At 39.5% G+C, this 26,859-nt stretch overlaps 2 protein-coding genes across 4 annotated transcripts in view; one reads left to right on the forward strand and one right to left on the reverse strand.

Annotated features, from left to right (window-relative positions):
* The window catches only part of DOCK8 (dedicator of cytokinesis 8), a 96,607-nt gene extending 85,228 nt beyond the window's left edge, over positions 1 to 11,379 (reverse strand). The window contains exon 1 of the mRNA XM_009677671.2: positions 11,131 to 11,379. Coding sequence (XP_009675966.2) covers positions 11,131 to 11,183 — 53 coding nt within the window. The 5' untranslated portion in view covers positions 11,184 to 11,379. The remainder of the gene's footprint in view (positions 1 to 11,130) is intronic.
* A 9,434-nt stretch (positions 11,380 to 20,813) lies between these two features.
* Positions 20,814 to 26,859, forward strand: part of ZNG1A (Zn regulated GTPase metalloprotein activator 1A) — a 32,369-nt gene continuing 26,323 nt past the window's right edge. For 2 of the 3 annotated variants that reach the window (XR_011137715.1, XR_011137714.1), the window contains exons 1-4: positions 20,835 to 21,138; positions 22,238 to 22,324; positions 23,202 to 23,298; positions 24,480 to 24,571. Coding sequence is in view for 1 of the 3 variants with exons in the window: in XM_068927195.1 (XP_068783296.1) it covers positions 21,027 to 21,138; positions 22,238 to 22,324; positions 23,202 to 23,298; positions 24,480 to 24,571 (388 nt within the window). In the remaining 2 variants the exon portion in view is untranslated. Of the gene's footprint in view, positions 21,139 to 22,237; positions 22,325 to 23,201; positions 23,299 to 24,479; positions 24,572 to 26,859 lie in introns of all 3 variants that reach the window. The other variant, XM_068927195.1, reaches the window with a different exon arrangement.

The raw sequence follows: 26,859 nt of genomic DNA on the forward strand, positions 1-26,859 counted from the left end.
CTTGAGATGTGATTTTGCATGCCCTGTTGACTGGTTGGCTCTTATGATTAAAGTGTAAGTAGGTGAGATGTATCACAGGACGGTGGTACCTTCTGGAAAGCAAAAAGGGTAAATTAAGCTTTATCCACCATCCTAATACAGATTTAAAGTGACACTGATGATTATAACTCATATATGTAATACAAAGTTACTAATGAGTATTTCAGATGATGTTAATTTTGAATAGAAGATAAACTTATGTGAAAAAAGAAGTTTTTTGTTAGCCCCATTAATTAAAAATGATAAAAGCGTACAGCATTATAACACAAATCTTTCATACTGAAAGAATTAAGCTTGCTTTAGCTAAGGTTAGTTTTCTGTGGTTGGCTCAGAGACCTCTCTGCTTAAAGTGTTAAAGCTCACACTGGGGGCTCTTAGAATGTGCATTTCAACTGAGACGGCTGAAGAAAAATTTTTCAAAAACGTGCCCCTGAGCTCTCCAGAAGAGTCTGTGGATCTGTATTCCCAGGCAAGATTTGGCAGCTAGGGCCTAGCTCTTTTTCTGTGTGCTTGTTTCTTGCTAGACTGTTTAAACTGTTTCCTAAATCTTAAATCATCAGGACAGTAGCAATTTCAAAGCTATAAGTGCTCACTTTTTGAGCCAGCTTTTACATTGTGGCTTGAAATGCAATATAACACTATCAGTGTGTTTTAGATTTTTTTTTGTCTGCACTTTCCTATCAATTCAAAAACAAAGTGATTATGAAATAAATGCAGGGACTTCCAGCTCACAGATATCATCTGAGCTTCACAAGGACTTTGTTAACAAAGTGCTATCATAAAGCTGATAATTTTGTAAAACGCATATGAAGTTTAACGGTTTACATGCTTTGTTTCCTCTTTCCACCTATCAAAATTTATTATTAATAAGTGAAAAAGAAGTGCCAGATATCAAGAATAATGATAAAGACCACTTAAACATCATTCTTGAGGTATTTTTCTTTTTGGTGCTACACAAAAGAGTCTAGGTTATGCATTTTTGTTAGGGAAAAAAAGTATGCATTTTGTATCTTTCATGACTGGCAGCTTTGAAGGAATTCATACTCTGTTCATGGATGGCTCTTAAAAGTAATAACAACATGATTACTTCAAAAGCCAGAGGAGCAGATAATGTAAATAACACAGATTCAGGAGAATCATTTGTATTAATACTTTGGCCTCTTATTTCCTAAGAACGTAAGTTTGTGGGGTGTTGGAAGTGTGACTGCCCTTTCTGTGGCTGCCCTTTAACTTGTTTCACAGCAGAAGTAGCAGGACCCTGCTGTGATGCTGCTAGTGACATACTGTAAGACCTATACAATTTTCCCATTGGTAAAGAGGCATCTTCAGCTACTCTCCTTGTGGTTTGCACTACTGTATCTGTTTGGAAGACGCTGCTAGGTTTTACTTGTGGCTATAACCTTTTTATGATTCAGTATTGATGTGTCACCCATAATGCTGATGATTATTTCGTTTCTGCCTTGCAATTATGCCTAAAAAACAGTGACTGGCACTGTAGCTAGCTACTACGTAGACATATGTAAACATTTAAATCTTGCCCCACAGAGCTAACACACTAGAAGATTCACCATTGGTCATAAAAAAAAAAAAAAATCTGGATTTTTTTCTGTTACTTCTTAGAATAGCCTTTCTCTTTAGAGATGTGAGGCTAGATGGGAAAAATAGGATCTTTTACTAGGGCAATATATCTGAAAAAATTGGTATAATTTCAAGTAAAGGAAGAGACATTGTCATTTTTAGAACAGGGAATTTTGACTTCAGCTTCAGTGGGAGCCAGAGAAATAATTAAGATATACCTAGAAGCTGGAGCTTCTGGCCATAATTTCATGAATAAGAAAGTCCACAGAATTTGGCCTTTGTTTGCAACTATGTTGTTAAAAAGAATATTTTTGTATCTGCTGGATATGGCTACAGGTAAAAATTCTATAGAAATTATATTATATATCCTCACATACACATTTAGTTTCATATGATGCAAGCCATTTTATAGCATGAGTTACAAACTTGACAATTCATCTGTGAAATTTCAAGCTTTGGGAAAGGTTAATTTTCCTCTAATAGTTTCTAAACATGAGTTATTTTTATTATAATCATTGTCAAGCTCAGTTTATGTGATAACAGAAATAAAATGTACTCTTACCTAATCCAGTTGGGTTGACTTTAGGGAAAAATATTAATACTGAGTCCAGGTGTGTTGACTATTTTATAAAAAAATCTCCAGGTCATTATTATTGAAGCTCAGGAGACTCTGTGATTCATCAGTTTCTCCTCTATTATTCTTAAAAATTAAAAAACCTAGACATTTCAGACAACAGGACAATAGATAATTAAAAGGGAGAGGTACGAGAGTGGTGAGCCTGCCCAGGTGTAGGTCTCAGCAGAAAATAAGATACCTTTCAAACTGCAATTCTTGGCTGCAAGCCAGCAGTCATGAAAATTAAACCTCCGCATTTTTGTTATAGCCTTAGTTCCAGTATGCATGGAACCTGCAAGTTTTATATAGAAACTCTGATCTATTTACCTCAGCTATGAGTTCAGAAAGGACTGGCTTTATTTTAAAGAAGAGGAAAAAACTTTATTGCAAAGCACAAAACAAATCCCAGAGCAAGTAACTGTTGCTCAACTTGGGTTTGTGATAAACATAGAACTGAGGGCAGTTTTCTACTTCTTGACAAAACCTTTGACAAATTCTTATGAATTTGGCCCAGGTTCTGCCGCTTTATTTGCTTACTGCTATTTCTTTTGTATGGCAATTCAGTTATTTTCTATTGCCTGAAATCAAATCTGCAATAATTTGCAATTTTGGTAGAATTTTGTTTTGATTAATTTATTTGTCTGACAGCAATGTAATTATCAGATTACTTAAAGCTGTAAGAGCCAAACTGAGATTAGAAATATGTGGATGTCTTCAAGTGATCTCTCACTCTTCTGTCTGACTCCAGTAAGCCTTTCCCTCATGCTACATGAGGATGATGAAAATATTTTTAAGGTATAACGTGGAGTACCTTCTCTATGTACCGGAGGAATTATGTAAGCTGTCTCCTGAAAGACGCATCCCATACTAATAACAGGATCTCATACGCACGAAGTAGTATTCTATGAAGGTCTTGAGGAAAAATGCAGCAGACTTTTTATACGAATTTGGCCCAACAGTTGATCTAGACTTGGACCTATTTTGCTATAACTGCATTCTTGATGGCAAGCATTTAGGGCAGGCATATTATCAGTTAAGGGCTTTTTACAGGCTATCTTGTACTACTACTGCAAACAACAGGGTCATCCACTGAGTGTCTTTCTAATAAAAAAAGTCAAATGAGAATAGAAAAAACGGCCAACTATGCTCAACTATGCTCATAAACTGTAATGTTTAGTGACCATATAAGCTAAAAGCAACAGAGGGTATAAAATAGAACATTAAATATTTCTTCCTTGTTGGCTTTCACCTCATGTCTGAGCAACTTTTAAAGGATGTTCATAGCTGTTACCTGGTGGAGATAATGATGTTTTTCATTTGCAACTACATTTTTCTTGGGTCAGATTAACACTTCCTGTACTATAAAGAAAGAATTTCATTGCAAATTGCAGTTCAGACTTCTCAATGCATGTAGACATTTGAAGTCTAACAGGGATGTAAGAAGGATGTTAAAATGTGGCTTTGCTGGTCAGGGCCTAAAGTCCACTTCCTGCTCACCACTCATCTTTCAGAAGTAAAGGAAAAACACAATATTCTAATCATGTAACAGGGATCAGAATATCTGATTCGAGTAACTGTTTATAATCACAGTATAATCTAGCTGCCAACAACTATTATAGAAAACAGATCACTATATTTTAAGCACAATTTAGGTGTCCATTCAGATGAAAAGATTAGCTTCCTGCTTACTCAAGAGCTGTCGATAACATCTGTCTCTCAAAAGTAACAATCGTTTTCTGCTTGCGTGGCCAATCATTATCTAAATGCTTTGTTCCTACAGTAGCGTATTTGCTGACAAAGCATAGATTTGCATTAGGTAGCTTATCTTTCCTGCTCTTGGAATTTTTCATAGACATTTGACTGGATGGGCCTGTGTTTCCCATCAACCCCTTACTTAAGTGGCTGCTGTCACCTTGATTGTGTGAGTGGCAGATCCATCACTCCAGAAACAGTAAACATAAAATTCCAGGTAAACAGTAAAAAACAAAAGTAAAACACTGTCAGTAACCACAGGTCTCAGTATCCTCCAAAAAGCAGCCAGAGGACATTTTCTTACCATTTCTTTTTGTACTTCCTAAAAGTTAGCATATTTCAGTCAGGAAATGTTGTCATCTTTTGCACAATGGACCGGAAGAAAGGTCTGTGCATTTTGTCTTCACGATGGACAATGGGACGTTATATCTAGAAGAGGAACCTGAATAACCTCATCTTTGAAAAATGAGAAGATACTTACAGAGATTTATTTAGCTTTATGAATTAATACCATACAGTATAATCTTGACATATAATGTTGCTTTCTTCCTAAACTCACTCCTAGAACTGATTTAGAACTTTCCTCTGCCAGAGGAGGAAACAATGTTCACATGGTTCCCCATCAGAATTAGGAAGACCCTGAGAGCATCTTAGTTTTTGTCCCTTGCCTGCTGTTACTTATTTTGCGCTTCTAGAAGATATGACAGCTTGTAGTCTATGCCTAGTCCATAGATTTATGGGAATTTGAGAAAAACATTATAGCAAAGTTCCTCTTTTTGTGCAGGTGTCTCTCTTGGCGGTCTGCAGCTAAGCTCTAGCTCATATGACCTATAGCACAGCTTACTCCCAGTTATAGTTTGATCGGTTGTGTGGATGCAGATAGGCTTTGATGTAGTTGGGCTTAAATGTTTGTTAGACCCAATAGTTATCAAAGCCAGAACGTGAGGTGGAAATCTGCTCATGGTGATTTGAATTACATAGTAATTAGTCATACTCTGTTCCACTTAAATTCATTGTTTGCTTAAAGATGGTTGTGAAATATGTTTAGAAGCACTGCATTGATGTAGATTTGGTCTAATTTGACCACTAGGGTGGAAGTATCCTACCAAAGGCAAATGAATTATCTTTAGGGCTGATAAAAGGACAATCTTACAGGCATTAGGAAAGTTTCTTTTGTTATGTATATAGAGCTATTTATGGTAGATGTGATCCATCCCTAGCTTGCTTTAATATTCTTGGCTTTCTTGGTTTGGATTTAGATACTCATTGTTCCTACAGGTTACGTTTCTGCCTTGGAGTGGAGAAGTACCTGTAAAAATGTCTTGTCCCAAAGAAAGAGAGAGATTTTTCTGCCTAAGGAAACAGCAGCCTGAGACTTTCAATGGTTACAGTTCATTCCCGCACGTGCAGTGAGCAGTCGTAACCGACAGAACAGGGATAAAGCTGACATTTCAGCTCCTCCCTACCTCTTCTGCTGATCTAGATTGCCCTGAATCCAGACAGTGGTGGGATGGGACTTAAAGCTGCTCTGTGCAGAGGCCGCAGCTCTGTGACTACAGTACAAAGGAGTGGAACTCCTTGTGTTCTCTTCCTCGTCTGCAACTGCTTTAGAGCCATGTGCAAACAATTTCTTATGCAGAATATCAGTCCAGAAGACTGAAGGACAATGATTGCATTAAAAACAAGAAGAAATCAGCTTGCCCTAAGTCAAGAAGAGAGAGATGAATTTTCCTGGGAAAAAGTAACACTTTGGAAATTAAGGACTTCACATTGCTGAAGGAAAGAAATGAGTAGATAAGATACTCTGATGTACTCATATCTATCCCTTTTAATTGGAAATGGGAGATACATACTTTGGCAATTGGGAAAAAGGAATGCTGTACTCAGCTGCAAAACTGCGAAGAAATAGAATACCAAAATTAATAAAAGGTGAAAACGTGTAATCTTCTTGCCAGATGAAAATCCCAATATTTCCTATAACCAAAGTAAAAGGCTCTCAAACAACAGGAGCACACAAGAACAGGAGGCTAACCTCCTCGCCATGTACTCACTGCACATGCAACTCCAAGTAATTTTCTATGAAAGATTAAAAAAAAAAGCCTCTCCTTTAAGTTTAAGCAAGTCTAAAAACATTGGCATTTATTTAATATAAACAGATACTGACAAAAAGTTACATATAAATATGAAATTACATACATCCAATTTTAAACTTAAACGTTTTTAGTATTTAGTCTAACATTACCCATACCAAATGCAGAACCACTATTATCTTACACAGGTACTATGTGGATGTATGTGTTTCTATAGCAATTACAAACCAGAATTTTTTAGGGGTTCTTGAAAGCCGTTCTGCATTGTGTATTTATGGTATGGATTTTAGATGAGCGCAAACAGATTACTTGATGGCTTGAACAAACTCTTCTGGACGTGTACCTGCAAAGGCTTATTAACTTGAGTTATCCTCACTTACATAGGAGTGCAATTCATTTCATTCTTTCAAGTGTGTTCTCCTTTGTGACTTTCTTTCTTGAATAAGGTTGACTTGGTCGGATTTTTAATATTACCACTGCCCTGACAGCACATACAATTCCGATGATGGCTCAATGATTATATTTGATAGAAAGGATATATCTAAAAGCATTTTTAATGGTTGATAAACCATTGAAATGTACGTTTTAGGTATCCAGCAAATACACAGCAAGTATATTAGGCAGCGAATAGCATACTAGTAACTGTATTAAGGTTTCTATAATTCATAATTTTATGTAACATACGGATTAAAACAATTTACTGTATCTTATTAAAAAGCACTTAATATATAGGCTTATTTTACATACAAAATGCAATCAAAAGGACTGAGAATCTCTCTGTAGCTTTTTAAACATACTTAAAGTTAAAAAATGCAAATTAATTAACAGAAATAACTTGGTCTAAACAATGAAGTCTGGTAAATTGCTTTAAAGTAATTAGCATTTTATTAGATTCACATTATAAGGGGTTTACTGGAATCCGATCAAATGATGCCGGCCTCAACCCCATACAAGGATTGCACTGAACAGAAATCTGCTGAGTACATAGGAAATGCCCTGTTCTGCCACTGAAACTGTTTTGCACCTGACCCTTCGGCAGCAGTCTTTGCCATTTACGGTAATTTCACGTGAACCTTTAGAACCTAGACACTGACATGCCATAAGATTCAAGCTGGCTTTTTCATTCCAGGTAGGAATAACTGGAACGTATTGTTATCACATACTTAAAGGAGAATTTATGGTACAATTTGAGCGTTAGATAGGGATAAAACCTTTATGATGTGACTTTTTTTCATGCAACTTCAGTAGCTAGATGTTTGCCTTAGTAGGGATAGTTTTGTTTTTTAATATAGAAATTCCCAAATCTAAATTCATCCTTAGACTTTTTAAAAAGAGAATATGAAAAGAAAATTTTGTTAGGCAACTAGACAATTTCAGTGAGGAGAAAATGAAATGATAGAAGTTAATGCTAAAATTTGTTTTATGTCACTTGCAAAATGCAAATGTGGTGGTCTGCAGAGATAGTTGAGGAGTAATGTCTAGTGGAGAGATTTTAAATTGAGTGGGTCGCATGACAGTTAAATGATTTGTTTGTTAGGAAGCTGTACTGCTGCTCTTGGTAGTTTTCTGTTAAAACAAATAAATAGTCCTGCAACTGCAGTGTTAGAGATAAAATAGTATACTACATTAGCTAAATAAAAGTAATTAAAATAGTATTCACAGAACAGCTTTTCTATGTTTAACCTAACACACTACTGAGTCAAATCACTGATTAAAATTCAGGCAGTATAGTGTCTCAACATATACTGCTTAATTACTACATGTTAGAGACCACACTTTTAGCAATGGTAGGTTGCTTTCTGGGTACTTTTTAAAATTATTTTTCAACATTCTTGGCTAAAGGATATAAATACTGTGATTGGAAAGTAGATACATTTACAGCATGGAATTCAGATGCTTGATGACTACTATCCAGGACTCATTTGATTCAACACGGAGGTTCTGCTTTTTCATGTGCCATGCTGGATTCCAAACACCATAGACACCTAATAGTCTCAGAGAATGCTGTAAAGGTCTCTTAATAAGGTATATTAGCAGGGATTTTCTGTAAAGTTTTACCTTGTTCACTTCCTTTGCCCAGTGCTATATGTCATTTGAAAAGACAGTTACAGCTTACTTTCTTTTATGCAATTAACATTAGGCTTTATTTTAAAAAAATATATATAAGGTTGGAAAGAAATTTAATTTCTCATGTAATAAAAAATATTTATTCCAATCTGATGTTCTCTGAGGTCCTACTCAGTTCACAGCCACTTAGCTCTTGGTAATATGCAGATAAGTAGTAAGAATGCTGCCTAACCTGAGGGACACTAATTTAAAGGTTTGCTTCTTCTCTTCTGTGGGCAACATGAACATCATTAATTCATATGAATTATCCTATTAAAATAGAAGGAACTAGTCACATACATGCATTATATGCACAAGTCTTTGCAGGATAAGAAAAGGCAAGAAGCAACAGGTTGGGACAACAAAAACAAGATGGGTGGAAGAAGGAATAAAGTGGTAGGAGCACATGGTTAGGGGGACAGATATTGCATATGCAGCTTACAAGTTTGAGGGTTCTTTAGGACCTAAATTTAAAATTTGATCTGTTTTAAATGAACATGATGTTTGTCATGTCACAGCTTTTCCTGAAGCATTTGCCACCCAAATGCACACGATGAAGAAGTGACATTTACTTGAAATTAAGACTCCAGACCACACTTAAAACATTTCAGATCATGTCATTGTTGGATTTTTACAGAACAGTATTTAGTAGAGTTTATACAATGATTAGACATCTACCATGCTTTCAGTGAACACATCAAGCTACACCTTATGTAACTAGCATGGAGGAAGTTACTGGTGGTGTATTGAGGAACCGGTATAGAGCCTAGTTCTGTTAGTCTTCATAAAAAAAAGTCATGGCTTAGTCCAGTCATGGATAAGAGAAAAAATCCATCTTGCATGTGAATTTGAAGTGAATAGAGAATAATTATACCAAAAACATTGTAACCCCTGTAAATGATGCCTGGTCAATAATGTGCAACCTTCACTGAAGAGTTGTATTTTGAAAAAATAAACTCAGGAACTCTGAAGAAAGAGGAACAATATTTTGTAGCTGTAGATTAACCTATTGTGTATGGGTGAGTAAGCTAACACACTGACTCAATATTTCTTTTATTTGGAAGGTTCCTTTCAAAAAATATACATTAAAAATATTCCTTGTGAAAATACACTGTTCTACTGTCAGTAGAACAAACTGCACTTAGCTCATACAAAAACAACCTGTTGTTTTTGAAGAATGAGAAATATATGTTCTTCTAGCAGGTATACATAATTTCTACCACACTCAGTAAAATAAAATAGTCTTACTTGCAAAATAAATATATAGACTATTAAACTGGGATCAGATTTAGAACTTGTTGGATAACATATCTGAAATTTGATTTATGACACAAATATGAACTATTTCACTACCAGATTAAAAATAAGAATATCATAATAATAGTGTAATCTCAAGATGTTTCTTTCTAGCAAAATTTTTGTGAGCCTTTCTGAAACAAAGCCCGGTTAATTGGTATGATTCCACAATTCTGTAAGGATCTAGTCATACAGAAGAACACTGACCATCACCACAGCTGGGAAAAGCTGCCAGAAAGCTGATCCTAAAAATAGAAGGAAAAAATAACCCAAAACCTCTAAATATCAGCCAGTCATATTCTTTATTCAAGCTATCTCCAAATGATCAGAAATTATGGATCCTGTACTGAACTGCTCATCTAATGGCCTCTCAATTTGGTATCTCACTCTTATGAATATTCTGCCATGAATTTAGAATGAATTATCAAAAGCTATGGAAAGGTACGTTGATGTTTACTCTGCCATGGGAAAGGCATATCTCACAGTGAAGCTAATTTTATCCTCAGTGACTGAAAATCCCATGTCTTCCAAAAAATTACTGTGGAGGTGGAATTTCTGTGCATACTTTTCTCTCGAGTACAGAGATCAGCCCTACTCTTAGTTTTTAATAAAACCATTATGCTATTTACTCTTTTATGTGTCAGCAAACCTAGTTACCTTGTACTTACATCAACACCCTGGAAACATAGGTTTTGTCTGAGATGATAAGACTTGAAAAGCAGGCCTGAGTTTTCCTGTTAGCTAACAACATCAGAATAATTGTCTTGGTTTCTTACTAGTGCCAGAGAGTGTAGACCAGCTGAAAGTCAGCACTCCCAGGGGAAAAGACATCCAATTATAGCAGACAACAAGGTCAGTAGCAAGAGTGTGGTGTTCAATAGTTGAACTCTAATTTATTTAGTTTTAAAAGGTGAGGGGAAGATCTATTTATCTTAAATTGGAAGCATTTTTTTTCTTTCTGTGTAGATTAAAGGGCACAAGGGGAAAAAAAATCTAGGAAAGAATGTCATTGCAGTATTGATGCCAAATCTTTATTTCCTAGGAACCCTAATTTAGGCATCAGAAATTTCTGCCGCTCTGTGGGGAGGAGGAACTCCAACCGATCCCGTAAGCAAGCAGTCTCTATAAGCAGGCTCAGGGCTTGTTGGGACAGAACAGGTAGAGATTAAGAACTACTAGGAGGAGATTTGACATTTCCTCCCTGTCAAAGAAAATACACAACTTGTTTCATCCATGCAACCACGTAGCAGAGGAGGGGATTTTAGAATGAACGTATCTCAGGAGAAGGGCACCCTCGAGCTGAACCTCATCAGAGCCAATCCAGGGTAATGCAAAGCCCCGGTGCATTCAGGACCGCTATTTGCTCGGTATAGAAAGCCCTGACTGCAAGAAATAAGAGTGACGATAGGGTGCCCGTCTGAAGACAGGCTCGCGGGCGTATCGGTGGCACGAAGGCTACCCTCCCTCCCGGCAGGAGGGCATCAGACCCAGCCGGCTATCGGGAGCTTGCAGATGGCTCCACGCCCTGGGGGTCTCCCAGGGAGGAGTTATCCCCGCCCCGCTCATTCAACTCGCAGGTTGCCTGGCTCGGCTCTGTCTCAGACTAGGACTGGAGAGAAAAAAAAGTTAAGAGGTACGACAAAAGTCTCTTACCTGTTGATTTTCAGGGCAAACGCCCTCCTGTCTGCAGTGGGTAGAGTAGCCATGAGGGAGAGCAGCCCTTCAGCAGCTGCTCAGGAGGACACAAGCTGGCTGAATGCAGTAAGGACGCGTGTGTGCGTGTGCATGTGTGTGTGTGTGTGTGTGTGTGTGTGTCTGTGTCTGTGTATTTTTTTTTTTTCTATTGCATGCTCCAGGCTAATAACCCGACCCGCTTCTGACAGTTCTGGGTGGCAACTTCCGCATTTCACCTTCCTCACCGAAATCAACCAAAGTGGGAGGGATCTGCTACAGTGCACAGCTGGTTTCTTACCCTCTCTGGTGTATTCCCTGCTTTCCTGGAGCACCAAGAACAAAGACACCCTAAAGATGTCGGCAATTCTCCCCTCCTCATCCCTCAGGCAAGGCTTCCAGGTTCCCTAGGGCTGCAGTAACCTAACCAGAGTATTGACAGGGCTGGAACTTCATCTGTGTAGTTACTGTAGCCCCCCCTTATTCCCCTGGCTCCATCCGCAAGCCCCCAGTTGGGGGGGATTTTTGAGGAACCTGGAGGGATAACAGCAGAGAAGGCAAGAACTTACAAAAGGACAGCTATAGGAGCCATCACGCTACCCTGCCACCTCCCCACATCCTTTTCATGTGGAAACCTTACCTTGATGGTGTCCAGTTGTGCTCCCCATGCAAAGAGTGGAGCTATGCAGAGTTAGGCAAGGAGGTTGGGCTTGCCCTGAGCAGGGACGCTGCTGTGCAGCCAAATCCAGCTCGGTGAGGCTGCACAATGCCAAGCATCTTCTGAGGCTCCCCTTCAGTCCGTCCTTTCCCTGTGCAGTAGACAGAGCCTCTAGGCAGGGCTCAGCAGATGTAAGCACACCACCCTTCAGATACACAACAAAACAACATCATTTCCTTCACCCCCTCCAACACATCTATGACAGTGTTTCTGGGTGTGGAATACTTTAGGGTCAATATCCTGTTATTAAATAAACATAAGCTGCAAGTAACCGTAACACCTACATCCTAAGGAGGAAGATCAAATCTTGCCTCACCTGCAGTCTGGTTTGAAGACTGTGAATTCAAGTGATGTAACTCAAGGAGTTAAAATACTCAGTTACATAAGGAAAACTTACACATACTAACACCAGTTACCATCCAAATTTGACACTTAAAAATAGGCCTCACTATTATACTTTTCACCTTCACTTACAGACAAACATTTTACATTGGCCATTTTTAGGAAGTAACTTGTGGGTTTCCTGATTGGTCATCTTCTCTCCCTAGGTGCCGATTTCACTGCATGTGCAGATAAGCAGAACTCAGCCTATTTGAAAGGGGAAACTGAAGCTAAATATGGTTTCAACAGATGAATTCTAGGGTAGCAGAGGCAACTTAGTTTTAGGCTGTCTGGTTTTCATTAAATTCATGTCTTAGCAACAGTTAACATTAGGATTCACCTATTGAAAGACAGTAATAGCGTCTCCCTCCGTTCAAGGGAGTTGAAAGATATACAGAGGAAAATAGTGTGATCTCAGGCAAGGAAGATTATGGAACAGTGAAGGCCTAAAATTGAACTGCTAACAATTACCCTTCACTCTACAGGATTTCTGTTCTTTAGATCACTGTAAATTATGGATGGTTCCAAATATGGTCTTCTAAGACCACTTGTTATATGCCCTTAGGAGACTGCAGAGTAGCCGAAAAGCTGCAAGATTTAACAGAAAAGTGAAGTAAATAAAAAAATTGAAAATGGAAACAAATCTGGATATATTTTGAAAGAAAAACCCATCAGGATCTACAACAGAATGAGATCTTGGGGACAAGCCTGAAAACCTGATGAAATATTAAAATCTACTATTAATAGAATGGTATTAACTGGAAAACAATTTCTTTGGGAAGAACTAGATTCTTTACTGATTAAAACTATTTACAGATATTACACCTCCACATCTGTCCTTTCTTCACTTCACTAAGACAATGCTAAGACCACTTATCTCCTTATAAGTTATTTGGTTTCCTCACTACCACTAAATCACTTATACTGCGCTATGATCTAGCATATCTGTGCCTCACAAGAAAACTCTTGTGATATGTCAGATATCAGACATAGCAAGATACTACTTCACACTACCTTTCTTCTTGTGTGCACATGCATGTGTGATGAAATACGGTCACCGCCTTCAGAACACAGTGCACAAAGTAGTCGCAATTGTAATAGACTTCTCTACGAGAAACTCAAAATACGCAACCTGTCTTCTGGCAGGCAGTTGCAATGCCTGCTGCAAAGTAGTTCTGTCAATAGTGGACATAAATAGGAGAAAGGTAACCTTTTTTTTTTTTAGATAGACCCATGTAATTTAAATGGACACTAACATAGGTATCCCCATTTTTGAGAGATTTTGAGATTTGAGACATCTGATGTTTGATGTTTTCCTGGAGCATTTGATATGCATTTCTTACATACTGTAGTTTGTTGGAGTTGGGAGTCTCAGCATCTTTGAAAGCTAGGTAACCAAAATTAGCTGAAAACTTTATTTTAGTATCTTGGGCTTTCTAGTATTGTTTTCTTTGATCTTACAGGAGATTGCTGCATGAGAGAGCTTCTTCTCTCCTGTTTTCTGTTAACTTACAGATTAGCATAAACCATGCTCTCCTTAAGAAGGAGAGCCATGGAAGAAACACCAGTTTGTCCATTTTCTACATTGTTCATATCCAGCGCAGGACAAGCAAGAGACATTACTTATGTATGCACTCTGCAGACATTGAGGCAGGCTCTCTCAGCTCACACCATCTTTCTGTCTGCTGCATAAAAGAAGCAACAGTGGAGGAAAAATTCTGTTGTCCTGTTATCCACTAGAATAGGGTCCTCACTATCATGTGAAATTGCTTTCCTGTAGTTTAAACCTGCATCACAAATAAACTGCTATTAGAAGAGCTATTTGCTCACAGTGGGAAATCAGGTCTTTTCTCTTTCTCAAAACAGTAGTTTTGAAAACCGTAACAGTCCCTTTCACTGTTTGTTTTCAAAAGCGTCCATGAAGTGCTATGCATTTTCTAACAATGCTTCTATTTTTAGCAGCTTACAGGCTAAGGAGAAGGAGACAAGTAAGCAATGAAAAGATAGCAGGTATCTCTCTTATTGTCTACCTTGTCTGATTGTAGAGACAGCAAGATGACAGTTTTCATATTACATCATTTTCAAACATGTCCTTCTGTTCACTGCAGGTCTAACAAAAGGAATTGGTCTTTCCTGTCCTTCCTTACTGAAATATGTGGTTAGTTGCGTTGGGGGGCAGGGGTTTGAAGAAAGCAAGATTTTCCTTTTTCTAGCTGTATCTCCAGAACTATTAACTACTCAAGCAGAAATCACTACCTCATTTTTTGTTGAAGCTATGAAAAAGAGTTCAGGCTTCATCTTAAAAACCTATGTGGCGGGAAGTAAGACCTTCTTTGATTGCCTAATTTTGTCCCACACAAATTGAGTTGGCAACAAATGTAGATAATATCCCTGCCTTGCAAACATACCCATTTATGAATAATACAACTATGTGTTTCGCAGGATGCTAAACATCATCCTATCATCTTGGTATGATAGGACAAAAGGATAACCCAACAATATTTTTTCATACGGAGGAAAAAAATGTCTGAGAGGACACATAATGTTTCCAAAATTGCTAGTATATTCAGCAACTACAAACCAAATGACACTTAGAATATCAGAAGTTTTTATCTTTTTGGATGAATTCAATCATCAGCAGCCTACTTTAGTATATGAAGAGCAAAAGTCATAATATATTATTTTTCATCTATTATTTCAGCGCTGCATTGCCTTTTCTGAATAAAGGAAGTTTATCAAGAAAATTTACCTCATTTTAGCTTGTTAAAATACTGTTAGATGAGATGCTGGCAGACGGACATTTTTGAAACTATCTTGACCAGTAAAATCTTGTCACTACCACTGCTCCAACTTTCTGCTGAACACTATTGTTGTTTGAACTCCTGCAACAAACATCCCTACTACATACAAGGTCATGAAGTCTAATTGTGGCCTTAAAAAAAGAAATAGGAACAGGATCTTTCCAGTTAGGAGATTAAAAAAATGTCATCAAACAGGGGCCAGTGAAGACAGCACTAAATCAAAAATAAAGAAAGAAAACCATGCAACTCGGAACAGACCATGGAATACCAAACCTGGCTCGCTTGGATGGCAGCCGCTGTTGGTGGGTCTTACATACAATATAGTAGAAAGCATACTTCCATTCCCCACTTCCCCTTCCCCATGCTCCTATCACACACACATGCATCCTAAACTGTGAACACAACCACACTATACTTTTCAGTCCTAGAATCAAAATCATACAACCATGCTTTCCTCTAATTCCACTCAGGCTTCAAGCTGTGTCTCTCACTGTTTTCTTCTTACTCATGTACCCTGACCTGAAGGTGGTGGTTTCACTACAGGTTGTTTGCTGTATCTCAGCAGGCTGAGGAGCTAGGGGTTCAGCTACAAAAAGCAGCAAGGTATTGTTAATCAGCTGACTGGCTGTGATTCCAGAGTAAATTGGCTACATGCACAACTGCTTCTGCTGTGCACCATTTTGAAAGAGCTTGCAACCTGGGGTTTGGGAAACCCTGGAAAAATCTTCAAGTCTATGCGCCATCTACTGGGGGCTTTTTTGTGTAATGACATACATTTCCAGACATCTTTTTTTCTTAACATTATAAATTAGCAGTCACTCCTTTATTGGCAGTGGTATCCCTACAAAGAATGTTACTGCATGATAGAATATTTCAGTATCATGCCCCTCATTAAACACAACTTCCTGGCCCAGGTGAGGAAGGAATAATAGCCCTGCTGAAGCCTGAAGAGTTACCTGGTATTTGCAAAGCACATAGATTTGATGCTCTATTAGAAACTGAGCTAAGTCTGTGAGAGTTTTCCCAGTAATTTCATTAAGGGTGAATTTGCATCCTTGGCAAAATACACTGGGGCTATTTAACTTCAGTACTGAATAACTGTTATCTGATCACTTTGTAAAAATCTTGTGAGATTCACACCTACAGGAAAACTGTGATGATATCAATACCTCCCAGCAACGCACAACGCCTGATAATATTTGCTAATATTCCACCCTAGGTTGGAAATTACTAGGGTAAATCTCAGATAAATAAGAGTATTTTTCCACTAAGTACCAGTCACTGACATACCAGATTGGCAAGAAAATACTGAGCCCTCCTTTAAGAAAAGCCACATTATGCTTTAAGTTTCCTTTCTATGTTGGTGAAACTAGAGAAAGGGAACTTAAGCCATTTTGCAGCCATCCAATTTTTTATAAAACACTTCACTTAAAAAAAAAAAAAAAGATATGTGCAAGCATATCTTCCCTATCTATTAGTCTGCGCAAATTCTTCTGGAAAAATAAAAATGAAGAGAAACTTTTCTTCCTTCATCTTCAGAGTAAACAGAACCCAAGTGGAAGAAATGCTGAACTGTAAATTTTTCCTTTACAACCACCTTCCCCTTACATACAAGTAAGCACCTTGCTAGATCATGTAAGTTGATATTTAAATTCTGAATATAAACCATATCTTATTTCAAATGTCTCCAGTTTCATTAAAATATATTAAAAGATTGTAAACTGCACATTAAGCAAATAAATCATAAAAAGCAGCATTATTAAAAAGTAGGTGCACTGGCAGAAGTAATGTCAGTGTTTTTGAAAGATTTTCCTTCCGTTACACAGAATGTGAATGATCAGTGTACTTCACAAAAAAAAAATCAGACCAGTTCCCTTATTCAAGAAATATTTTATGTAAAATCCATATCCTTTACGGAGTTCCACTGAGCAGAATCACACATTAGTACAGAATCACATTGGAAAGCAGCAGCTAGAGACATCTGACAGCACCGGAATCTCTTGGCTTGGTCAGATCAGGGTTTTGCAAATGTATGTGCTGACGACACAGACTATCTGCATGTGTCGTGTCAGAAATCTACCCGAGTATTTGCAGGATCCGGGCCAACATTCTATCTTTTTCTTCACTGTAGTTTTTTGTTTGGTTAGGATTAGACTTCATTTCCCAAAGAATAAAAGTTTGCTCAAGGAAAAATGTTGTTTCAAAACGCTTTCGAATCCTGCCATTTATCTGTTTATTTCTGTTTCCAATGTGTCCACCCTGAGTGTAGTAGAAACCTTCACAAGATACATACAAAAGAGGTGTTATGAGTGACTGTCCTTCTACATACAAATAAGAAAAAAGAGATAGTTTAACAGAAATAGTCAAACACAGATGACAGGGAAGAACGAATTAAATATATGTAGCCAGAGTATGCAAATCACACCAAAGCTATGCCTCAGCTTACCAGTTTCTACTTTGAGATATACATGTGATTGTTCAGCAGCGACTGTACTGATCCCTAAACTGAATTTAATTTCTCTTTTCCTCATTGTTTTACAGGTTAACTGTCATTCCAAAAAATCTGGGATCATTGTACTAATGTGCAACAACTCCCCTCTCTGTGATACTGACTACATTGTACTATGCAGACTCCTAGTAACTTAAGAGTAACTTCCCCCTCCAGCAGCCAGGACTCTTGAAGACTGCTGCATTCTACATAAAACTCATAACGTTGAAACACTAGCAGTGTTCTTTTCCTGTTTTTTGAATCAGATCATGTTTTCATCGGCTCTCCCATCACTACTATATCACATATCAAAAACTTGTATTATCCTGCAGCACCTTTCGGTGCATCCTCTTCCTTATTTTCAAGGCTCTCACAGCCTTATTCCCCCATTTCCCACGAAGAGTACTAGCCTTAATACTTTCATCCACAGTCTAAAACAAACTGCTTTGCTTGCATTGAGATCTTCAGAGTGAGGGCAGTGCCACTGCTGAATTTAGGAAGGGACTAGCTTATTTGAATTACAGCCAAAATTCACTTAAAGTTTTAATTAGATGTGACTTTCTGTCAATACATCACTGCTTTCTGATGTTGTATATTTGGTCTACAAATATCCTAGAATAAAACATTCCGACTGTGCCAGCCTGCTTTAGGTCTAACTATGTTCATTTTAGCTGCCACCACAATAAAATATGCAGGCTGTACATTTAACTCCATAGGACAAGCTTTATTGCACATTTCAGTAGAAATTCAAAGGCGGTTAGTATTTACAACAAAATTCTCATGTGTGAATATAAACTTTAAAGAAATCAGAAGAAAAAAAACCCTGAAACCGCAGTATGTATTTTAAGTAACTTTGTTCAAAAGAAAAATAGTGAATAGTGGCGTGTGAACTATTTATAGAAAAAAGAGAAGAACAGGTTAAAGAGCCAGGACTCTGATTTCCTCAGCCTCTTTTTCCCCCCCAATAGCAGATGTCTCACTGGCATGTAAATGAATTTTCCGTATTACAACCAGTCTGATTTTTCAAAGACAACTTACAGCCTTTTATATGCTCTGTTATACTAAGCTGTTAGTTCCCAACACCTTTCCAATTAATTTTGCCTTGCCTTTCACTACAGCTTTCCTGCCATGAAAATCTTCAATACTTCCCTTAACCAATCTGTTTAAAATAATACTACAAAAAAATTGAGCGGAACAGCAGAAATATAACTTTCAGAGTTTATAGGAAGAGATCTAGCTTTTAAAAACAGGTAACAAAACAAAACAAACAAAAAAAAGCTCACAGTTTTTCCTACATGAAAATAGACAATTTGAAAACAGGATGCATCATACAAGACGATGACCTGACTGGCTGAAACAAGAACACAAGAAGATATGTTTTACCATGTATTAGTCCTAAAACTCTACAAAATCAACTGACTATACACTTATACCCTGTAAGGAATGGATCAAATTTATTGCCTTCACAGTTACAGGAAACAGCAATTTGACAGCTGATTCTTGTCTGCTATCCTTATTTACTAGTAAGTCTGGCATTTGCTAAACTCACAAGCTTCTTGCTCATTCCTCTGCTAACACTCCATAGAACTGGCAGATTTACAGTGTAGTGCAACATTACCAACTTGACCTACAAACAAAGCTAAAAAATGCATTTCTCTAGCAAATCCAGATTTTAATAACCAGCTTTTGAGCTTTCTTTATTATCTAAGACAATCATGTAGTATTGGAATATGTTGGAATCCATACTGTTATCTCTCCAAGAACAAGCTGAATTAATACATCATATGACTGATTTGATGAATGGATTTTTACATGGTTGTTACATTAAGAATGAATAGAATAGTAACAACTATGTAGTCACAGTGCAGTATCACTAAATATCACTGTCATTAAAGGAACCTTTTGACTTTTACAAATCTCTCCAAAGTAAGGTGAAAGCTGAAAAAGTCACTCTATTCTTAGATGTACATTATGAGAGGGCATGACAATCCAAATTCAGAGCAAGGCTGACTTGTGCTGGGCGTTACAAAATAAAAAGTCAGTGCTTATCAAGACGTGAATACAGACAAGAATGACAAGAACAGGAATGCAAAGTCAAGCAATTTAGCGTGTTTAGTAAGCAGGTAAGTATTTTACCTTAACTCATGAATAACTGGAAGAGGATTCAGGGATAACCAGTAAGTGTATTTACTGCTACACAAATAAGCAAACAAACGAGATTAAGCAAAACATATTTCCAGATATCAGTCTGTACTTAAACCTGTGCTACTGGACCTCACAGACAGCACAGAGAGGCAGAACATCTGGATTTTGAGCACTGCTTTGTGCTTCACCTTCCCCCAGTATTAAATTATATCTTTTGATATGCAGAGATGGAAGATGCTATATTATCTACTTATTCAACGTATGGTCCATAAAAGCTGGGAAGTTTGCAACCCATGTAAAAGATCTATAAATATGTCTTACGCATTTACAATTCCACTCACGACAGCTAATGGAAAACAGAGTGTGTTAACATTCAGATTTTAGCTTAATTTTGATAATAAACAACAGTCAGCACATCAAGGCCGCACAAGACTTTCCACGGAAAAATCCAATACGAAAATCCCCACGAAAACTCGGCAGCGTTCCCCCTTCCCGCGGTCTTCCAAGGTGATCCTCGGGGTTCCCATCCTCCAGCTGGCTGCAGGACAGCGACTGCTGCTATCCCACCTAACAGGCCAGACCTAACTTCCATTTTACAGTCAGCTGCACTTTGCGGCGGTCAACATAACGGCGCCTTGTGTGGGCCGCTCTCCCCGGGGGGCAAGCCAGAGGACGCACGTACTGGCCCGCCGCTTTCGGCACACCCAGCGCTCCCCTGGGTAAGAATCAGCACTTCTCCACCTGAGACGGGGCTCGGAACCAGTAACCCAACAGAAGACCTGGGCCCTGCGGCGACGCCCACCGCGGCTCTAGCCCGCCTCACTCCGCCTCAGGGGCCGCGCCGTCGCCGCCCCGCTAACGGACGCGCCGCGCGCCGCGCGCCCCGCCCCAACCGCCGCCGCCGCCAGGACGCGCGCGCCCAGCGCGCCCCCAACCCGCAGCTTCCAGCAGGGCGCAGGTGCAGCCGCTCGCTCACCAGCCCCCCCCCCCACCCTCCCGCCCCGAGGCGGCCGTCCACTTGCTGCGCATGCGCGCCAGGAGGAGCGCGGCCGGGCGACGCCGCGAGAGGGAAAGGCGCGCACGCGCCTGGGGGGGGGGGGGGGGGCGGTGCGGCGGCAGTGGGCGATTGCGTGACGCCGGCCCCGCCCTGCCCGCGCCGTCGGTGACGTAGCGCGCGGGGCGGGCGCTGGCGGCGGCTCGCGCTGCGGCCGTTGGGGCTGTGGAGGCGGCGGCGGCGGTTGGGGGGGGAAGTGGGTCTTCGGTCGCTGCCTGCTTGGCGCCGCTGCGTCGGCCGCCCCGTGTCTCGGTCCCGCCGTGGCCGCCGGCGGCGGCGGCCTGCGCTCCCATGGAAGACGAAGACTGCCCTGACCTGATCCCGATAGGCCCCGGCGGCGCGGCGGGAGCGCAGGCCGGCGCCAGCGCGAAGATCCCGGTGACGGTCATCACGGGCTACCTGGGTGAGGAGGAGCCGGCCCCGCTGCCGCGCCGCGGAGCGTGTCGGGCCGGCCGGTTGGGCGGCGTGGGCAAGCTAATGGGTCAGCGGCAGGCTGCGGGCGAGGCGGGCGGGCTGCTGCTGGCGTCGCGGAGAGGACTGCCTCAGCGCCGCGCCACGTCCTCCGGCCGCTCTCGGTGAACGCCGTTCCCGCTGTGGTGTACCCGCGGAAGCGTGTTGAACAGCCGTGTTAAGGTCCTCGCCCCGCTGCTACGAGCCTGTGCGCAGGGTCCGATTTGTTCTGTCGGCGCTTGACGGATCAAATCCTGCCAGCGAGTGCCAGTGCGGTGTAGTAGGTTTGCCTCAGTTAAACGCAGACGGACTTGCAGTCCTATAAATGAAAGGTTTGACTTCGGGCTCTTGAACCAACCCGGCTATTTGAAGCTTTTAAACATAACGTAAAGATTAAGTTAAATCTCAGGTGGCCCACACCATCCCAAACTTTTCTTAATAATTTTGTGCAATTGGTACTCCCCCAAAATAACTAAGGGCAGGGAAGGAGGCACAGAGTTGCGTTACTGAGTTCCCCTAGTTGTGTTCATGTGCATCGGATGACACTCTCATCGATGTGGTATTACAGAAGTTGTGAACGCTTCGTTTAGTATACAGTGATTACCAATGACAAAAGAATTGCTCAGAAAGGGCTATGGGAAGCAGAAACATAAATGCTCCTTCTGTTACAATGGTTCTGGCTTTATAATTTAGTCCCTGGAATGATTTTTAAACAGAAAAGTAAAAATAAATAGTCTAGGAAAAGACGTCTCGACAGGTAAGGAACTAGGTAAGTTTCTCAAACACTGGCACTGAATGAATGGAGATCTGTGGGTTGTTTCCACAACATTTAACGTGCTAATAGTTCAGTGAATTTGCTTTCAAATGTCTCTGCGAATGACTTATTTTTTTACAGGGTTATAACAGAATGCAGGATATAAAAATGAAGACTCATGTTTTCTGAAGGGAACGGATCTGGAGCGTGCATGTCCATAAAGTCTTTTAGCCTTTTTTATTTGAAAATTTGTGCTTATCTTTCTCATGGTTTAATAGAAATATGATCTGTCTTCTAGGTGCTGGGAAAACAACTCTTCTAAATTACATACTGACAGAGCAACATAATAAAAGAATAGCAGTTATATTAAATGAGTTTGGAGAAGGTATGTAGACCTGTAGAAATTTTTCTTTAGAAGTAAAATGTCAAATATTATATCTTTGTCCTACTGAGTTTCTGGGAATTAAGAACTCTACGCTTCTAAATCTGTTATTTTAGTGATCATCGTACCACATAGCCTTCAGAAAGGCAAAACGTCTGCTGCTGGTGTTCAGAAGATAACAGTATGCATTAATCTGTTCCGTCTTGCACATAAACTCAGTCTCTAAGAGTCAAGTAAATTGGTATGTGCTACATGAAGTGCTGTACTTGCATGTGGCCTACTTAGTTTCAGGCAAATGGAAACTAAAATCCTGGTAGATTAGATTTTTTTTTCTCCCCTCTCTTTTACTAATAGAGCACAAATTATCTTAGACAAAGAAAATGGGGGAGATGCATCCATATCTGTGGTGCTTTGTCCTCTTTCCTTTCCTACTGAGGATTTTTAGCTCTCAGGACTATGATTTCGTATCAGGACTGTGGTCAGCGTCATTTCCAATTTGCACTGTGTTTTGACTTGGAACTTCGCAAAGATAAAGTACAGTACTTCTGTGGTCATGGAGCTTGAAATAAACTGCGTACACAGAGCCTTTATTTGATACGGACATAGAAGCTGACTTCCCTTTCTTTTAGCAAAGTTTGGATCAGTTATGCTGACTTTTCATTACTTTGGGTTTTGTTCTTTGTAGAACGAACTTGGCTTTTAAATTTGCCATAAGATGAAAAATACTAATTTCTGAAGACTGTTTCAGAAACGTGTTCTCAGAAAATACAATGTAATTCAAGGACAGAAACTTATACCTGCTTGAATCTTTCATAGCTCCTTTTCAAGCGTTCTCACACACGTTTGTAGATTAAAATTACAGTACTCTTTATATTTCCAGGAAGTGCTTTGGAGAAATCCCTGGCAATCAGTCAAGGAGGAGAACTCTATGAAGAATGGCTGGAGCTCAGAAATGGTTGCCTGTGCTGTTCAGTCAAGTAAGGAAGGAGTATTATGTAAAGACAGGTTGTAAACCTGTCTCACAACAGGTTTAGGGGGAATTGACAAAAGGAGAGGGCGTCCAGGGCTTGAGTCATTGACGTCAGTGTTGACTGTGGCTTCTTTTGTCAGGTAAAACAAGAATTGGAATTTGTGAGATTGAAATTCATTTCTTTTTGCTGCCTTACTGGATTTGGACTTAAGGCCTTCCAGAAAAATGATCTAAATATCAATCTAAACACCAACTGGATATTTAGGGTAAAGAGTACTCCCATTTCTATGAATATTATTCCCTTTTATTCATAGAGTTAAGCATTCAGGAAAGTTGGAACTAGGACTCAAGTGACCTAATTGCTGGGCTAAATATTTATTCTGTGTTTCTTATTCTATTTTGGTTAATGCTTGACTACTTTATACCTCAGAAAGGGCAGAGAGGGAGCCTCTGATAAAGAGACTAGTGAAACATGATATTCCAAATTGTGAACTGAAGGCCATGTTACAATGTATCTGTGTTATGTTGTTTTCTTGTTTTCTTAGTTTGGATTCTGAGTTGTTGTGGTAAGTTTTTAAGGAAGGTGATGGTCTGTTTGTTCTGAAAACTTGGGAGACGTGGTCCCATGCCCTTTCTGTTGGGACAGTGAGTGGGAGACCAAAGACCTTATTGCGCTGTGCTCTACTGGGATGTAACAAATTCTGCCATTACTGCTATGCTTTAAACATTGGTTTCTTAAGTAAAATGAAGTCAACTTTTGTTTCAGGCTGACTTCATCTGCTGAGATTTAAGTAAATGACAAATGTTATTTTGCTGGTGGTGGGGGGAGGAGGAGGAAGAATACAAAAACATGGTTCAGTCCTATTTTCTCACCTCCCCCTCCCCTTTTTTCTCATCTCAGCTGCCAAATCAAAAATTCACTTAATCACACAGCCCAGCTTTACAGGTTAATTATGTGTCTGGGGAGTAGACAAATATTATTTTCAGACAGCAGTGAAAAAGAAAAACTACAGCGTTCCTAATGGTAGAGTAGCAGCTTAATGACTGAGTTTTTAATGTAGGTTGAGAGTCCTGATTCAGGTCTTTGCTTTGATTGCGCTTCCAGTCTTGTACATCAGAAAATACACATTCATAAGTGTTTTAGCTTCTCTTCTGTGTTCTCAGTTTTTTTTCTTCTTCTTCTTACAGGGACAATGGTGTGAAGGCTATTGAGAATCTGATGCAAAAGAGAGGAAAATTTGACTACATATTGTTAGAAACAACTGGTCTGGCGGATCCAGGTAGTCTGCATTATGCATGTTTTGCATAACCATGATAATTATCCTGTTTTTATGAACGACTTATTTGTTCACCAATCTGTTCGCTTCCGTATGCAATGCATTATAAAGTGGTGAGTTGTCAGGTGTGTGCTTTGACAGCTGTGTAGACTGAAACAGAATTAGTTAAGGAAATTGGTGCTCTTTTTTTTTTTTTTTTTTAAGACTTTTTTCTAGAGCAGAGATGACCCTAAAGCTTAACAGAAATCCAGTTAAAATATATTTCTATCAAAAAAGTAACTGGTAAGCCTTACTGAGAAGTCTTTCTGAGAAAACAATTAGGCATGGAGAAGAGAAATGCACTTTAAAACTGGTGGCTTTGAACAGGTTCTTTTGTTTTAAGTTGCTGCTTTCAAACAATAAATTTGTAGCATCAGCTGTGCTGTTATGTTGGTTCTCCTAAACCTTACATTTTGTGAAGGCATAAAATATGCTGCTAAAATATGAATCCATTGCTCTGGTGTATATAGACCAATAGTAGATCTTCAGTTTTTTTCATTTAGTGATATTTATTATGGAAAGGGGTATAAGTGCAGGTTCATATTAGTAATAGCTATCTAAATCAGTCTTTTCTGTATCAGTTAAAAATCTGTTGTTAACGAAGAAAGTGAAGGAAATTCTTACTGGTAATTCAGCTGAGATTGACACTTTCCAGCTCACAGCTAAATAGTTGTCATGGTATAGTAATTTTCTTTGAAAGAAAGGACATTGATTTAGCCTCTGTTACACACAAATCCTATTTCAGTCAAATTGGAAAACTATTAAGCTTTTTTGGGAAGAATCAATAGATATCAGAAAACCATTAGATCTTGTGGCCCTTGCTATATCTTGCATGAGTAAGCACTGAAAACACCTGACAGGTATTTTGGTGCTGATACAGAGTGGTGCCTGGAGGACTGCATCCTGCCATTTCAGGTGGACAACTTTAGACATTAGAATTCGTTCAGTTATTGCTTTTCCTATGTGCTTGATTTCTTTAGACAGCCCTGTCGGCAAATAAGAATGTGAAATTTTGAAAAATAAAACACCGTCTCTGCTCTCAGCTTCTCCTCTGCTTCGTGTTGTGGCAGCAGTACATATTAAATCAATTCCTTTAAAAATAAAGTAAGATTTTGGTTTTCTTGTTTTTAATGAGAGTGTAGCACACTTATCCTACAGTTGCTAGGATCCATTTTACGGTCTTTTTAATAGAAATGGATAGCATACTCACAATTTTTCCTCAAAAAGAACATACCTATTACACAGGTAGCAGTTTCTTACATTTCCGTAGTCAGTTTTTGTTTCCATGATGTCTCCTACGTGCCAGTGCAAAGCATTATTTCTGGCAAACTTCTGCAACAACTATCATTGCAGAACTGTCTTACTTAAATGAAATGTGAGTGTGTTTGTGCAAGAGAACAAAGGATCTCTATTCATGTATCTCTCCCTGTATACTCTCACTCATTCGTGGATTTCCAAGTCCCTGCTAGACTGCGGTCCCAATTGTCTAAATATTTGTGGATTCCTTTCCTCGAGATTAATCTGAATGCCTGTCAGTTTAGTATGTTCCATTTTACATTCTGCAGAAGTATGAGTGACTGTACAAAGAGTACTACATGTTTCATCGCTCCAGAAGCTTCCTCTTTTGGATAGAAATGCAGCAACTAATGAGGCCTAGCATGTTAAAATACTATAATCGTAGAATGGTTCAGGTTGGAAGGGACCTTGGCCGTTCTCTAGTCCAGTGTTCCTGCCCAAAGCACAGTCAGCTGTGAGATAGACTGGGTTGCTCAGGGCTCTATCCCAGTCAGATTATGAAAACCTCCAACGATGGACATGACACAACCTGTCCAGGCAACCTGTTCTGCTGTCTGCCTTTTCATAATGAAAAAACGTTTTCCTCCGTTAACGGTCTGTGCCTCTCACTTCAACTTAACTACCATTGTCTCGCATCCTCCCGCTACACACCACTATGAAAAGCCTGACTTCAACTTCTCAATAGTCTTCTTGTGGTCCTGGGGTCTGCTGTTAGGTCCCTGCAAAGCTTGTCACTTCTCCAGCCTGAGCAAGTCCCGTTCCTCTTGCCTGTCTTTGTAGGGCTTGTGCTCCAGCTCCCAACCTTCTTGGTGGCTCTCTGCTGAACTTGCCGCAGTTTGCTGACAAATTTCCTGTATCGGGGGATGCATTATCTAGAGTTGGTCTAATGAGTTCTCAGTAGAGGGAGTAACCCCTCCCTTCACTTTCAGAGCTGTGCTCCTGTTTACACAGCTGAG

The sequence above is a fragment of the Struthio camelus genome, chromosome Z (genome assembly GCF_040807025.1).
Source record: "Struthio camelus isolate bStrCam1 chromosome Z, bStrCam1.hap1, whole genome shotgun sequence".
Taxonomy (NCBI): Eukaryota; Metazoa; Chordata; class Aves; order Struthioniformes; family Struthionidae; genus Struthio; species Struthio camelus.